Source organism: Struthio camelus, chromosome 1 (genome assembly GCF_040807025.1).
Source record: "Struthio camelus isolate bStrCam1 chromosome 1, bStrCam1.hap1, whole genome shotgun sequence".
Lineage (NCBI taxonomy): Eukaryota > Metazoa > Chordata > Aves > Struthioniformes > Struthionidae > Struthio > Struthio camelus.
Window position 1 is genome coordinate 192,183,037 of NC_090942.1, and position 16,833 is coordinate 192,199,869.

A 16,833-nucleotide genomic window follows, 5' to 3' on the forward strand; every position below is an offset into this window, starting at 1 on the left:
TTGCTTTACAGATGAATGATCAATGCAGACATGTAAGAGTCCTTCCATATCCATGTCCTCAAATATGTTTTACTTTTTGGAACAAGTTGCCACCGCAGAAGCCTGACAGAAAATGTGCTAACTGGCAGCAGAAATGGGCCATCTCCCAGCGGGTGGGCGACTGCGGACAACAGGGTTAATTCTTAAATCCGTGGATCAAAGACTGAGGACTTTTTTTTTTTTTTTTAAACCAAACATAACTGCAACGCACACTGTTAAAAGTAGTATTTTAGGTGGGACTCGGATGAATATCCAATTCAGAGATTGTCATGAAGGACGTGGTCGTGAAGAGTTGTGCTCAGTGGCACAGAGTCTAGTTGGAGGCCTGTAGCTAGCGGTGTCCCCCGGGGGTCAGTCCTGGGTCCAGTCTTGTTCAATGTATCCATCGATGACCTGGAGGAAGGGACAGAGTGCACCGTCAGCAAGTTTGCTGATGACACTAAACTGGGGGGAGTGGCTGACACACCAGAGGGCTGTGCTGCCATTGAGAGGGACCTGGACAGGCTGGAGAGGTGGGCGGAGAGGGACCTCCTGAAGTTCAACAAAGGCAAGTGCAGGGTCCTGCACCTGGGGAGGAAGAACCCCATGCACCAGGACAGGGCTGGGGGCTGACCTGCTGGAAAGCAGCTCTGCGGAGAAGGACCTGGGAGTGCTGGTGGACAACAAGTTCAGCATGAGGCAGCAATGTGGCCCTGTGGCCCAGAAGGCCAAGGGTCTCCTGGGGTGCATTAGGCAGAGTGTTGCCAGCAGGTGGAGGGAGGTGATCCTGCCCCTCTCCTCATCCCTGGGGAGGCCTCACCTGGAGTCCTGTTTTCAGTGGTGGGCTCCCCAGTAGGAGAGAGACATGGCACTACTGGAGAGAGTCCAGCGGAGGGCTCCAAAGCTGAGGAGGGGACTGGAGCATGTCTCCTCTGAGGAAAGGCTGTGAGAGCTGGGCCTGTTCAGTCTGGAGAAGAGAAGACTGAGAGGGGATGTCATCAATGTGTACAAGTATCTGAAAGGGGGGGGGTGTCAAGAGGATGAGGCTGGACTCTTCTCTGTGGTGTGCAGTGACAGGACAAGAGGCAACGGGCACCAAATGAACCACAGGCAGTTCCATCTGAACGTGAGGAAGAACTTCTTGCCTGCGAGGGTGACAGAGCACTGGAAGAGGTTGCCCAGAGAGGTAGTGGAGTCTCCTTCACTGGAGATATTCAAAAGCCTTCTGGACAGGGTCCTGTGCAACGTGGTCTAGAGGACCCTGTTTGAGGAGGGGGGTTGGACTGGATGATCTCCAGAGGTCCCTTCCAACCTCAACCGTTCTGTGATCCTGTGATTTGCCATTTGTGAGGTGGGAAGTTTTCCTCGACGGCAGCGGCCCTAAGACAGCAAGAAACGGGACAAAAGAGGGAGGGGTTATGCTGCAACTGCTGAAAAAAAAAAGCTTCAGGCGGGATTTGTAGCGGTGTCCCGCTGCCGAGCAGGGGCTGAGCGCCGGCTGCCACCGCGCCCGCCCCTGCGGTACCTGCGGGGCGGCCGGCACCGCCTCAGCGGGCCGCGCCCCGCCCCCACCCGGCACGGCGGGGCGGGGCGGGGGCGGGGCCCGCCTTGGCGAGCCCTCGCTCTAGTTGCCGGGACGCACGAAGCAAAGGCAGCTCCTATTGGCTAGCGTGAGGCAGGAAGCGCGCTCATTGGCTGAGCCCCCTGCGCGGGCGGCTTCTGCTTCCGGGTTTCCGAGCGCAGACCGCCGCCGCCGTCGTCGTGCCGGTCTGCGTTTCGAAGGCGCGCGTCCCCGCCGCCGCCCGGCAGTGAAAGGAGGAGGAGGAAGGGGGGGGGATAGAGCGGCGGCCGCCGCCGGCCCGGAAGTGACGACGGAGCGGCTGGCGGTGACGCGAGGGTTGCCGCGGTTTGAGTGGCGGCTGTGCGCGGAGGGGGGAGGGGCGCCGAACCGGCCGTCGGTCGGTCGACCGATCGGTCGTTACTGCAGCCCTCGGCGGGCGTTTAAACGGCGGGGCCCAACGGCCGCCCTCGCGCGCGCGGCGCCGCCGCCATGCCGCCCAAGCCCCCCCGCCGGGGGGGCGCCGCCGCCAGGAGCCAGCGGGCCAGCCCGGAGAGCGGCTCCAGCAGCGCCCCGCCGCCGCCTGCCGCCGCCGCTGCCGCCCCCCGGTAAGCGCCGCCGGGCACCTGCTGCGGGGAGGGTCGGGCGGTAGCGGCGGGGGCTGGCGCTCCGAGTAGCGCGTCCTCCTCAGCGGGGCGTTCGTGGGGGCGGGAGGGGGGGAGAGAGAAACTTTAGCAAGCCGTTAGCGTGGCTCAGGTGCCTCCCTGTACATCTGCGTGGCTCCGGCTGCCTGTTGTTGTGCTGTCTTGAGCTCTCTGTATACGTGCCCGGGGGTTATTTTTCTTCCTTAGCTCCTGTGTGGCTTGCAGAGCAGAATGGCCTTGCCAGAGAGTGATGCGTCAAGTCAGGCTGCATCAGAGTTGCACTTTAATGTTCTGTAACCCCTGTTGAGGTGTGTAGTCCGGTAAATTGGTGTGTTGCACTGGGATGCTACGAGTAATATTTTCCCCTTTTTCTTAGGCTTGAAATTGGAGAAAGTGACTTTGTTGTACTCTGTGATGTTCTGAAAGTATCAAACAATGTGAAAGAGAAAGCTTGGAAGACATATGAGAGCTTATCATCTGTAGATGGATCTCTAGTGAGTACCTGGTATCTGTAGCTCATAATTATATTGTAATAACTGCCCTGTATTTGAGTTCAAATATTAAACTGTAGCTTTGCTTGACTGAGGGCTTGGTGACTTGCAGCTGATGCTCGTGCAGTGTCACTCCCCTACCTCCCCCCCCCACCCCCCTGGGCAGCCTAACTGAAGTCAGATGTTACTGTGTACATATCTGCACAAAATAGTTTATATACCTTTACCTTTTTGTTAATATAGCCTAATAAAAGTAGGGAATGGTGAATTCTTTCAGCTTAACAATAAATGACAGTAGAAAACAATACCATGTGATCATTTAATTCTTCAGACCACAAGCTATTTCAAATATGTCTGAGTCATTTTTATACAGATCATCTGTTTCTCACCACCCACTGCCCTTAATGAGGTTGCCGAAAGGGTCTGGACAAAAGTGTTACAGAAAAGTGATGTTGGTATATTTAACTGCCTTTTCTTTTTTCACTGCACGCTAATGTTAATCTGGATGCAGTTGTGACTGAGGTATCTTCAAAGTTAGTCATTGGGCATGTGTAAATGTTATGCCCTCCCTTCATTTTTTTGCTCAGTGAATTACTGCTGGCTGAATAAGTTGACTCAGACAACAGCTACAGTACAATTAAATCGTGACTGAAGCTTTGTTATGCAGATCTGAGTTAGAGTTTAAAATACCCAGCTTGGAAACTAGCCCTAGTCTGAGGTCTAGCATAGGCTAACATCTATGTCTTTGTTGCGACTTCTGTTTATTCTTCTGTATCTTGAACTGATCTGTCAGATCTCATTTCCTGTGCTTTTAAAATTGCAGTATGGTATACTAGCTCTTGATGTGTTTGTGAGTTTTAGAACACAGTACAGTAATGGTGCTGGAGAGAGACTGTGTACGGCTCTTGCAGTAACAAATACAATTTCTGGCCTTGGGTGTCCTCAGGGTACATATACTCCAAAGCATAGTCAAGCTTCTCTATGAAGTGAAACAGAAGTAGTTAGTCCTATTCAGTGAGAAAGCCAAGACAATTTTCAGTATAATTGTGCATATTTCACTTACTGTTCACTGCCTGGCAGTGGCTAGATAAGACACAGGGCATTTGAAACCCTCCTGTTTGGTATCTGAAGATGATCTCATATAGGATTCAGAACAGGGCAATGACTAGATCTTCATTAAGACATTTGACTAGTATTTATTGTCCTGTAATTAATGTACAATTGAGGCCTAGCCTAAGAGCCTTTCAATGTATAGGGAAAAAGTCTGCATTATATTTTGGACCTATCCTGGACACTATCCTCAAGTTTCTGACACGTCATCAGGGTGTCAAAATAAGGAAACTGGCAAGCGTATGTCTCTTCTGGGAGCCTGGCAGGCCCTGAGGTTGCTACTTCTAGCTGAGATCAGTGCAGGCCTTATTTGAGTGTGAAGTCAAATTAACAGCTTGGCTGATAGCTGCTTCTCTTTCCAAGTCAAGCTGTTGTCATGGGGAGCAGGGCCTCTCGCTATGACAGACTGGCTTTCTGGTTCAGGTTGTGAGGACTCTGGAGGAGGTTGCCTAAACCACTCACTCCTTTCTCCTCTAGGGGAAAGATAATGTGCTTAAAGGGGCTGCCCCTGTGTTTGGCCTGCAAGCACCAGCTGTTCAGTGCTAACCTGTTTAATTCTGCAATAGGAGAAGTTGCATACATAGCTGCTTTCTGTTCTGAAGTGAAAAGGGAAATAGCAGGACATAAGTCTAGACAAATGCCTGCCAGAACACTCCTGTTTCACCTCGTATCTGTTTTGACTTTAGGAAAGTTAAACCATCAGACCATTGATGGAGCAGAGCTGTCATGATTCTCAACCTGTTTATGGAGCATGAAGACCTGAGCGCTTCATATTCCCTGGCACACTGGCCTGTGCTCCCTGGTTCATTTCCGAATCCTCCCTGCCTTGTCTCCAATGATACGGAGGGGACTTGATGTAGTGTCCCGGATATAGGATATTGTGCGAACTGGCAGAGATTCAGGGTGCAAACATGGTCTTAGACTTGGTCTAAACACCTGGTATAGCCATGCTCAATGATTATTTAGTGACTTTAACAGCTTTAAGAATTTTTGTTGATCTCTTCCTGTTGGGAGGAGAAGGGTTGGTAGCTGTTGCTCTCTGAAATGAATCTTCAGTGCCATCATCCACTGAATCCACCAACAGCACCAAAACTGTCTGAGTTGCTATTTTTTTCCTTTAAGATGTTACACTTTTTCATGCTCATGTTTTTTCTTTTGAGTCCTTGAGCTACTCATGATCCTACTTCTCTCTCTAATTTTATCTTTCTTATCTTGCACGGCTCCATGCTATAGACTCTCATACAGCTCTATTACAGCTTATCAGTTTCCTCAGCAATTTGAGCCAAGATTGTGCAGCTGGGTCCTACCAGAGCTGACCCTTGAATCCTTAAAACAGATAGCTGAACTCCTATGAGAGGTGTGTAGGAGGAGAAGTTTTTCAGAGCTTGTTACAGACAGAGAGGTGGTTGCACTGTCTTTCTGAAAAATAAGGCTGGCTTTTAGTTTGGAAAGTGAAATCTACAGAGAGAAATTGTTTAAAACATTACAGCTGTTTGTTAAGTTTGGTAGTGTCTTCCTTCTTAGTTGGAGAACATTAAAGCTTTCTTCTATGACAGCCAGAGCTTAATTACACTTATTTTACCAAAAAAAAAAAAAAAAAAAAAAACAACCCAAATCCTAAACACTGGCTCCAGAAATGCAGTACTGTGTCAGTGTTTGGTATATGGTATGAAAGAAGGCATCTGATGTGTGACCAGATGAATCTTTTATCTTTAAATTATTTTTATGGCTGGTGAACATCAGCACAACTTTATTGTAAACATGAAAGCGTATATATGAATTACAGCCTTTGCATTAGTGTCATATAGAGACCTTTTTCCTTCTGTCATTTTGCTTGGTTAGTAAACCAAACTACTTAAGTAAACAAAATGTTTGTTTTAGAGTTGTAATTTTTACAGTCTTAATTAAAAAAGAAAAAAAAACTCTCATATGAAAAAAGGCTAAGAGAGCTGGGCCTGTTTAGCCTGGAGAAAAGACTAAGAGGGGATCTCATCAAGGTAGACAAATATCTGAACGGAGGGTGTCAAGAGAATGGGGCCAGACTCTTCTCAGTGGTGCCCAGTGACAGGACAAGAGGCAACGGGCACAAACTGAACCACAGGAAGTTCCATCAGTTGTTTCTGATTGTTCATGTTACTCAATTTCTAAAATTCTCTCTAGCTGGTGACTTATGCTGGCATGTAGATACTGTAGAACGCTTGTTTCACGCAAGAATTGTACTATGTTCTTAGTAACAAAACTCTACAAACTGCAGTTTAAATGGAGCAATGAAACAATGAGTTCTTAAATATAGCAGCTTGCTTTATATAGACATAAACATGGGTGGTCAAATGTTCCAAACCTGTAAACGTTCACATTTAAGTTAAATCAGTTCCTTTGGCTGTAGTTCTCTATGAAAATGAACAAACATTTTAGCTGGTAAGTCACTTACTCTTAATGTTAAAAGGCATGCAGAGACTTCTTGCTTTTGGCAAAAGCATTAAACACACATGAACTAATAAAAAGTATTTTCTCAGTAGACCCTTATCTCACATTTGTGTAGCTGCAGTCAAACCAAACCTGAATCCACTGATACTGTGACTGGATGGGCAGAATTACAGGTCTTATAGAAATTGATAAAGCTCTGAATGCAAACTGAGCTATTGGGCAGCAAAAAGACGAATAAACGTTTACTCTAGTTTAAGCAAGAGAAAAAGTGAAAGCTACTGAAAGTCCTGAAGCAAACCCAAATCATCAGTGTGGCCCCTTGCTTGTGGTATTCAGTGCCTTGTCAGCAGATCCATTGCATGGGTGTATTGCGCCTTTGCACTTTAAAAGCATAGTTTGCTGACTTAGTTTCTCTTTTACTCATGTTCTGCCTATCTTGGAAAAGACTCCAATCTAGCTACACAGAAGAGAAGCGTAATGGGAAATTTTCATATCAGAAGAACTGTTTTTGGAAATCAGTGGAAGCCACTGAACTGAATACTTTTAGCTAGTATTATATTCTAATTTAATTTAGTATATTAATAATAGTAGTAATCTTCCATTCCAAATAGCATTCAGTAGAAAATTTGAAGCTATCGTTTTCGAAAAGTAGAGTGGTCTTTACACGGAACTGCTTATGTGTAGATAGTAGGTACGTTTTTCACTTTGTTTTTCTAGACATCCTATAGTTCTGTTTCTGTACCTTTCTCTTGACTTTCTTCTGCACAACGCTAATTTAAGTTGCTGTTACTGGATCAGTCTTGTATTGTATCATCAAAACTATTGACAGAGTAATAAACTTTTGTTAACTTGCAAACTAGAACTGAAATTTTCAGTTACTGTCCCTTCCTTATATCTGGTTTAGCACTGGAAAACCTCTTGCATTAGAGAAGTTATTTCTTTTGGTGCCTTTAGTGCCTTGCAAGAATATCTGGAAAGAAGAGAGGCAAAGGTTCTATTTCACAATAATTCAGTTTCATGAGCATTTCAAGCCTATAATTCCTTCAGGTTGTTTTCACTAGACCTAGGGAAGCTGATGATCTGCTAAAAACAGGTGAAATAATATTAGTAACTCTTGAATGAGGAATAAATAATATTTTTGGAAGAGTTACTAAGAGTTTTAGATTTTGTTCTACAGAAAGCTAAATTGATTCAACTGAACTGACCTGTGTTGTCAGGGGTTAGAACATTGGTTCTCCAAAGTCCTACATAAATTTAAAAAAGTCTGTATAGGATGTTAGGTGCTAAATAATGTTTGAGTTTGGGATTGATAGGTTTTGATTCATGTTGAATTGAAATAAGGCTACTGGAAGTCACCTTATTTGAATTGACAGCCAAGAATTGAAACACTGAGTGACTGTCCCTCCCATTTTCTGTAGTGGTGCTCTATCAACAAGATCTTAGGTCAGACTGTGGCCAGTAATAAAACTCTTGAAAATAGGTTTCTGGTAATAAATTTGTGTTGCATCCACTTCCATGCCCTCAAGTCTGTTCGCGATGAATTATCTGGCTTTAATTCTAAACAGATCATTTATTTGTGTCACAGGATTAGTTCCCCTAGAGGTATGACATTGTCAGAATATTTGAATTGAGTGATGCTGCTGCATTTTGTTCTGCTGTCAGCTTTAACCCTTTTGTATAGGAAATGACTTGAAAAATGTCTATAAACTTTGTGAGGGAAAGAAGATGGAGAGGAAAGAGTGTTGCCAGCAGGTTGAGGGAGGTGATCCTGCCCCTCTACTCAGGCCTGGTGAGGCCTCACCTGGAGTCCTGTGTCCAGTTCTGGGCTCCCCAGTACAGGAAAGACATGGCACTCCTGGAGAGAGTCCAGCGGAGGGCTACCAAGATGATTAGAGGGCTGGAGCACCTCTCCTATGAAGAAAGACTGCAAGAGCTGGGCCTGTTCAGCCTGGAGAAGAGAAGATTGAGAGGGGATCTCATCAACGTGTACAAGTATCTGCAGGGGGTGTGTCAAGAGGATGAGGCCAGCCTCTTCTCCGTGGTGCCCAGCAACAGGACAAGAGGCAACGGGCAGAAACTGAACCACAGGAAGTTCCATCTGAACCTGAGAAAAAACTTCTTCCCTGTGAGGGTGACAGAGCATTGGAACAGGTTGCCCAGAGAGGTGGTGGAGTCTCCTTCCCTGGAGATATTCAAAAGCCGTCTGGATGTGATCCTGGGCAATATGCTCTAGAGGTCCCTGCTTGAGCAGGGAGGTTGGACTAGATGATCTCCAGAGGTCCCTTCCAACCTAAACGATTCTGTGATTCTGTGAAAGAACTGAGGAACGTGAGGTAACAAGAAGTTCTTTTCTCTCTTCTCCCATCCTTCACCTACCCCACCGTATTTATTTTTAGGTATTAACCTCATTAAAATCTCAATGCGTAGGTATGTGCAGATAATCTTTCTTTCTGAGAAACTGCAGTTTTTCTGCATCTTTGACTGTTTTAACCAGCAGTATCTGGTGGGGTAGGCCCAGTCCAGTGTTCTTGCGTTTTTTTCTTGTTTCTCACTCAGTTTGGGTTCTAGTGGGGCTAGAATTAATTAGCATTTTCTGTCTAGCTGAGGAGAAGATGCCCCAAACAGCTTGTAGCACCAGTAGTGGGTATGAGGATAGTCGTAATACTAGAACTTCGACTCACTGTAATGGTTTGAATCCAGTGGATTGAAAGGCTGCCTCTGAGGCTGCCTTCTGGAGCTGTGCAGGTTTGATAAGGGGCTTAAAGATTGTTCTTGGAGAAACAGACCTTGTTCTTACCAAATAGACCTCTGCTGTAACCTTCAGGCATTTACCCTCCCTGTATAGACTTAAGCTTGTATTGAGCTTGCTTGGATAGGCAACAAACTAAGAAAAATTGCACGACTTCTTAGCATCAAGTCCTCCAGCCCTGTGGGACATTGTTTATAGAACAATGTTATGGTCTGGGTGCGCAGAAGTGTGAAGTGAGGGGCACTTGTTTATTAAACAGGATCAATCAATTCCAGTGGCAGTACTGACCTCAGTAAGTGAATGGTCGTCCTTCTTCCCAGTAGTTTAGTTAGCCTTGATGTCCCAAGGTGTGTGGTGTTTTTTTTTTTTTTTCCCCCTCTAAATCACAGACATATTACTGCAGGAAAAAAAATTTCCATATTACAGGACATTTTCTTTATGCACCTGGTAGCTTGTTGTACCTGTCAGTTTTTGAAACTGTCCAATTGTGGGAATCTATCTCTTAAGGCCTTTGAACTGTGTAAAAATCTCCTCAAGGACAAAAATTTGTCTGCCTCGTCTTTACGTTGCTTGTGGTACACAGTTGTACATAAAACATCTAAAAGATGAGGATCTCTGATAAACAACAAAAAGACTATTTGATATACGTTCCTTTAAGCATCATCAAATGTACCTCAGTCTGTTATGAGGTTCTTTCAAAATTACTTTCTGCTGTAGATGTCACCTTTCATAGAAAAAGTCGGAGAATATGGGGAGAACATAGTAACCTAAGTAACTGACAGTTTCTACATTGTTGAAGGTGGCTTTATATATTCAGCACCGTATTTTGTGGTTGGTTGTTTTAACATCCCAGTCTAGACCATAACTCTTAACTAATCATTGCACAAACCAATGGAACTTTTCCTTCTTTGAGGGAGGGCCCCAGTCAGTCATCTTTAATATGTCAACACTGGTCTCAAGAAGGGAGCAGAGCAATTGTAAAAGCTTTGTTAGCTTGAAGCCATGCTGAGGAAGGGTGATTTCTTTTTAAAGTTGTTATTTCAGCTTGGAAGGAGAAGAGAGTCAGGTCTTCATGACAGGCCATGATTGACCAGTGTTTTATGTTAAGGAATTCGTTCTTGTATCATGTATGGGCATGGCAAGCTATTAGTGGTGACTGTGTTGCTGAATAAGAGGGCGAGAGGCTGATCTCTTGCTCCAAGACCAAGTCTTGTGGGCCGATTCATATCTGGACCGTTAGGGCTTAGCCCCCTTTAGGATAAACTAGCTGTACTACTACATCAGTTAGCACATGGTCTTAGTTTTCCTCTGGGTCCTATATGGTGCTCTTATGACATTAATACATAACTGTTACTTGAGAGAGGGTTAAGTTTGAAGTGGCAGAAAACTGTTACTTGAGAGAGGGTTATGTTTGAAGTGGCAGAAACAACATGAGAGCTGTGTTGCCGACTGCCAAAATAGTGCTTTTACAGCATGGAACTGAGGGTATGTGCTGCCTCAGTCAAGGGCCCGGATGGGTGCTTGAGGATGCAAAGCCTTTGAAGATAGTGTTAGAAGACCGCACAAGACTGAGGGAGCCAGGTCCAGTGCGACTGCGTTCGTATTGCCCTTTGAGAGCACTTTGTAGAGTGACCTGTCCCTTGTGCTTTGTGTAGGCATCGACTGGGAGGCAGCTAGATGGAGTGATTGAGGAAGGGGAAAAAGGAGGCGGGGGGAAGGCCAGGGAGTGGGCCAGAATTAAGCAGCATAGAAGAGTACAAGTTCAGTATTTCAGCTCTCTCTCTGCCTGACTCTAGGTTAACACTGTAGACATTGCTTAAGTTTGCAGAAAGCCCAATGGGAATTGATTTTATGTTTGTTTCTGTATTCTGTACGCATTGATTAACTCATTCCCTGGAAAATCTGTTTTGTGACATCTGTTTGCTAGGAGATGTACATATCCAAACTGGATAGAACCACTGAGAGACACACTTAGCCTCTTCTGAAAAGGAACAGAGTTTATGGGCCTGGGTATCGTTGGAGAGTTTATCAACGAGGATGCAAAACATTCTAAGAATATTTTATGACTTAGCTGTTTTAGGTATGTTCCAGGGCTCCAACCACCTCTGATCCGGTCTTCAAAAGCACCAGCTTTGTTTCCAAAACCTGTAGAATACCTACTTGGAATTTTTTTCTATGCTTCTGCAAAACATTGCTTTTGGTAGGGATTTTCTGTTCTGTTTTAGTGGAAAGGTGCTGTAATTGCAGTTGACTCCTGACCATCTCAAAGTGATTAGCTTGTGAATCATTAGGAGTAAACTCCATTCGGATGACACATCTTATTATATTGTTTTTCTATGGTGAAGAATGATCAGTTACAACTTGTGCGCTGTACTTAGAAGCAGCAGAAATAATAATATAGACAGAACTCAAAAGGGTTGTGATCAGCAGCGCAGAGTTAGTTGGAGGCCTGTAGCTAGTGGTGTCCCCCGGGGGTCAGTCCTGGGTCCAGTCTTGTTCAATGTATCCATTGATGACCTGGAGGAAGGGACAGAGTGCACCGTCAGCAAGTTTGCTGATGACACTAAACTGGGGGGAGTGGCTGACACACCAGAGGGCTGTGCTGCCATTGAGAGGGACCTGGACAGGCTGGAGAGGTGGGCGGAGAGGGACCTCCTGAAGTTCAACAAAGGCAAGTGCAGGGTCCTGCACCTGGGGAGGAAGAACCCCAGGCACCAGGACAGGGCTGGGGGCTGACCTGCTGGAAAGCAGCTCTGCGGAGAAGGACCTGGGAGTGCTGGTGGACAACAAGTTCAGCATGAGGCAGCAATGTGGCCTTGTGGCCCAGAAGGCCAAGGGTCTCCTGGGGTGCATTAGGCAGAGTGTTGCCAGCAGGTGGAGGGAGGTGATCCTGCCCCTCTCCTCATCCCTGGGGAGGCCTCACCTGGAGTCCTGTTTCCAGTGGTGGGCTCCCCAGTAGGAGAGAGACATGGCACTACTGGAGAGAGTCCAGCGGAGGGCTCCAAAGCTGAGGAGGGGACTGGAGCATGTCTCCTCTGAGGAAAGGCTGTGAGAGCTGGGCCTGTTCAGTCTGGAGAAGAGAAGACTGAGAGGGGATCTCATAAACGTGTATAAGTATCTGAAGGGGGGATGTTGAGATGATGGGGCCGGACTCTTCTCCGAGGTGCCCAGCGACAGGACAAGAGGCAATGGGCACAAACTGAAACACAGGCAGTTCCATCTGAACATGAGGAAGAACTTCTTGCCTGCGAGGGTGACAGAGCACTGGAAGAGGTTGCGCAGAGAGGTAGTGGAGTCTCCTTCGCTGGAGATATTCAAAAGCCATCTGGACAGGGTCCTGTGCAACGTGGTCTAGAGGACCCTGTTTGAGCAGGGAGGTTGGACTGGATGATCTCCAGAGGTCCCTTCTAACCTCAACCGTTCTGTGATTCTGTGATACCTTAAATGTACGTGTATGTTAGAAAAATGCCTGGAGGTGTTTATGCTATCATGCTTTACTAAAAAGATATGTCATTGTGGTTCATCTGTGATAACTAATTGAGATCTAGCTGTAGAAAAAAGTTTGTGAGTATTTCTTTATTGCCCTTCTAATGTTTTTATGTTTCTCTGTCTTATGGCTACCTTTTTTTCTCAGAACAAATCCATCTCTCCTGATTCCTTAATCTTCAGTATCTTGTTATGGTCAAATTTTGCTGCTCTTTGTAAGATGCAGGATCAGCTGAATCATGAGGTCCATGTAGGAAAAGAGATCTTGGTTCCCCTCAGGTAGCTTGGAGAGCATTGACTCAACTTCTATGTTATCACTTTAAACAGCTTGTATTTTGAAAGCTTGATTCACGTGTAGTTTTACTGAACGTTATTTTAAAAAAAAACTTGGCTTCTGCTTGTTATAAACTTTCAGTGGGAACAAAATTTCTGTTTTAAAGTGTTACTGAAGTGTACAGGTAAAATTGGCCCTGTACAGTGGAAATAAGTAAGTGCTTGGCCTTTCATCTGCACTGTAAAACTTCTAACAGTTTTCACTTATCAGATAATTGGGTATCATAGCTGAATGTTAGCTTGAGGGTCTTTTGTTTTACTGTTTCTAGTTTAGTTTTGACATATTAATGTTCTCTACGTACTACCTGCTTGTTTTCTATTTCTATGATATAATACATTTTCTCTTTTTTTCTAAAAGGCTTATAACAAAAAGAAAAAGGAAACTTGGGGAGTCTGTATCTTTATTGTAGCAATTGACCTGGATGAAATGACATTCACTTTCACAGAGCTTCTGAAGAGTATAAGCATAAGGTAAGTTTTCCGGGTGATTTGATATTTCAACAATTAAATAGTCAACATTGTTATAAAGAACACACTTTTTCTTTTTTCTTTTTTTTTCTTGAAGCAGTGTGCATCTTCATCAGTATTAGGCTAGTTGATTTAAAGTGAAGGTTACTTATGGGAATTAGTTTCTTGAATATCCTAGTAAACTAGGAAATTTTAGTTGAAGGAGCAATTATATTTTAAGTTTGCTTCCACTGCTTGGTTTATGATTGTGTTGTGTTAACTTTGTGATTCTTATTAAATCTAAAGTCTTCATCAATTTAACTTGTTATAAATTACACTTAAAATGGTCTCCTTTCTTTCTCTGCATCAAGATTTTCTGCAAAACCTTTTTGCCAGTGTTAGGCTTATGCTAAATCAAGAGTTGAAAAAAAAAATCTTACTCTTCAGGAGTTTACCAGCATGCCGTTCATTTCTAACACAACCAGTCTAAGTTAATATCCTTTTAAATGCTTTTTGCTAGGTGATTGTTACTCCTGTGTTTTTATATTCACTAAGTTTATACTGCACAATAGAGAAATGAAGACTACTGGAAAATATCTATTTTTAATGTAAGCGTAGGTGGCAATAACAATAGGCGTATGCTTAAATTTGTCTAAGGAACACAATTCTGGTACCATCTGTCTAATAGCTCTACCTGTACCTGAGAAGTATTATATCATTGCCTGGCATCTGTCAGCAGCTTAGTGCATTGCTGTGGTGTTGCCATGGCTGAAGCTGTTGCATGTGTCTGTGGGAGTTGGGCATTTTGTATGAGATCATACCAATCCATTTCATTCCTTCCTTGTCTTTGTAATACCCGAGTAAGCCAGTGTACAAGGGAATTTGGGGTAGGGGGCACTTAACTTCTGTAGACCCTATTACAGAAGTGGGAAAACTACAGCAGGGGCTAGACATCCTGCTGTAGAGGGTCATGTGCAGATTACCTTTCTCTTTGTACATAATACTGAGAATGCTAAGGAGGCTGAGGCAGAATAAGGCACATCATCTTGATAATTCCAGACTTGGGCCATAAAATTGTTACTTGAAGTCATCAGTGATCAGACTTCTCCATGCCTCTTCTACCTTGCATCGTCTCCCAGAAGAACGGTCAGGTCCTATACTTGAACTTAGCGTCTTCAGACTTGACGGACTTGGAACTGCTTGGACAAAATCTGACTGTGTGTGCAGTGATGCCCAGTTTGTTCCACTCTAGTACAGAAGATGTTCAGCCAGACCAACTTATACTGCAAACTGAAGGAGACTTTTCCCTTGGGATTTTGAAGAGCAAGCTCTTACTTCTGATGATTTTGATTTTAGCAATGCTCCATTGCTTGTTAGCCCTGGGCTTTTCATCAGTTATAAAGTCAATCTGGCAGAGATTTCTAGCAGTCACCTTACACTCTAGAGCAACACTGATACATTGGAAAGGTTTTTTAATTCCACAGTGAAAGAATTTCTGAGTGTTTTTGAGAATGTGTTCTGTTTCAGATCTGACAAACATAGCTCTCAAAATTACATATTCTGATTAAGGATCAAAATATACTTGATCACTTCCTCCTTCTTAATTTTTGGTAATCTACTTATTTTACTAATGAACAAAAACAGCAAAATACTTTGTTTATGGCCATAGTATTACACAAGTGAGGGAAAACTTTGGTCCCCTGTGCAATAGTATTTTCTAAGGGTGGAGAACGTCCTTCGGTCTTGCCCGAAATACTTGTTCGCGAAACTTGAAATTCTGCAGAACTCAATGTATTCATCTCATCTTATTCCTAGGTCCCTTTTTAGCATGAGTGCAGCCAATGTTCATGCTCTTAGAGTAAAGAGAACGTTTTTAAAGGAGAATTTTTAGCTAGAACAGAAGAGTCGAGAATGGCATGTGGGTTATTTGTGGCTTTACTGGCAGAGCAAGGGAGAAAGATGTGTCTAGTTAGCAAGTTGTGGCTTCCAAAGACACCTGTGCTAGCCAGAAAAATTCTGTCTGCAATAGAACCTCTATCGCTAGAGATCTGTGCCTCCGGTGAATAGTATTCCTACATCTGTAAAATGTAAAGGTGATGGATACACGGGGCTAAAAGAGTGTTTCCCAAAGCAAGGGTCTCAGTCACTATTAGTTTTAGTAAGAATATCCTGAAGTTTAGTCAGGTAGGACATTTTTAAAGAGATATTACAGAATAGGCATTCTTAGTTATGATCTGTCAGCTTTTTTGTTCTCTTTCTTTTTTTTTTTGCAGTGTATGCATGTTTTTTCAGTTCCTGAAAGAAGTGGATGTTAACATGGATACTGTAAGCACTAAAGTTGATAGCACTGTGTCAAGACTGAAAAAGAAATATGATGTATTACTTGCACTATATCACAAGTTTGAAAGGTAGTATACGTACTTTTCATCTTGAAATAATGAATTTTTTGTGCCTGTCCACACTTATGTATTTAGATTTTCAAATTATGTGTTAGAGATGCCCGTTTAAACTGTGTGCTAATATTCACAAGTCAGTTAAGTGGAACTGTGTACACGTGTTGAATAAACACACTACGTTGTTAGTGCTTTGTTGAACAATCCTATTGTTGCAGTATAAATAATAGTAAGAGTAGCATGACAAAGGATTGCAAGTCCCTTTGTTAAGCTTTTCGCGGAGGTAAGAAGGATTGTTTTACTATCTAAGTACTGTTTTTCTTGAATGGCGTTTCCATTTCCATCCTGCCCCAGATTTTTCATCCAAAAGTTGCTTTGCAAGGAACTTGGGAAAGAAAAGTGCAAACAAGTAAGATAGTTCCCCTCTGCCAGCCCTGGAACTGCAGGATGTATGTTCCAGACTCTAGGGGTGTTTTAAGGACTGCTCTATTAGCAGTTCTCAGTTGTAACCAAGATAAACCTTCCCAAGTGCTTTAGTGGATTACATAATCAAAACAGAGGGGCCTTCTTTTCCCTATGGGATAAACTGAATATGCTTATGGCAGAGTGCTAGGAGCTTTCTACGTGTCACTTAAAAATCATGAGATTCTCAAATGGATGCTTTTTTACTCCAGGGTGGTAAGTTGCCATGCCTTTTATGCTTGAACCTAAAGACAAAGATAATAAAGGCTTTTGATCCTTTAACATGCTGATGTGTACCAGCAAAAGATGCACATTGGTGAGACCTAGCACGCTCTGAAGCAATTTTAATCAGTCTACGAAGTTCTCAATAACGTATGTCTGTGGAAAGCTGTTTCATGTTATTAAACATTGGAGCATCATTCCATAATGCTTATGTTATTTGGTACTGTTGCTTCATAATGCTATGGCATTTTTCAGCTTTATGATTTGAGTCAATGTAACATTTTGTTTCCTAAACTGTGGAAGGGCTCTCAGATATTGCTGAAATGACCCTTGATACGAGTAGCAGATCACTGCTTGGTAGTTTGTAGAATCAAGACACAAATGCAATGCCAGTTTTGTTTTTCTTTTGGAAGACCAATCACACTTCCCGTTAGCTTGAATAATGTGTATTGCAATATTTTGTAAAGTTTATAGTTGTCTTAAAGCTACAAGG

At 43.8% G+C, this 16,833-nt stretch overlaps 1 protein-coding gene across 1 annotated transcript in view; it reads left to right on the top strand.

The window, feature by feature from the left end:
* The first annotated feature begins 1,953 nt into the window (after window positions 1-1,953).
* The window catches only part of RB1 (RB transcriptional corepressor 1), an 84,650-nt gene continuing 69,770 nt past the window's right edge, over window positions 1,954-16,833 (top strand). Inside the window, exons 1-4 of the mRNA XM_068929818.1 lie at window positions 1,954-2,184; window positions 2,597-2,714; window positions 13,175-13,287; window positions 15,537-15,671. Coding sequence (XP_068785919.1) covers window positions 2,069-2,184; window positions 2,597-2,714; window positions 13,175-13,287; window positions 15,537-15,671 — 482 coding nt within the window. The 5' untranslated portion in view covers window positions 1,954-2,068. The remainder of the gene's footprint in view (window positions 2,185-2,596; window positions 2,715-13,174; window positions 13,288-15,536; window positions 15,672-16,833) is intronic.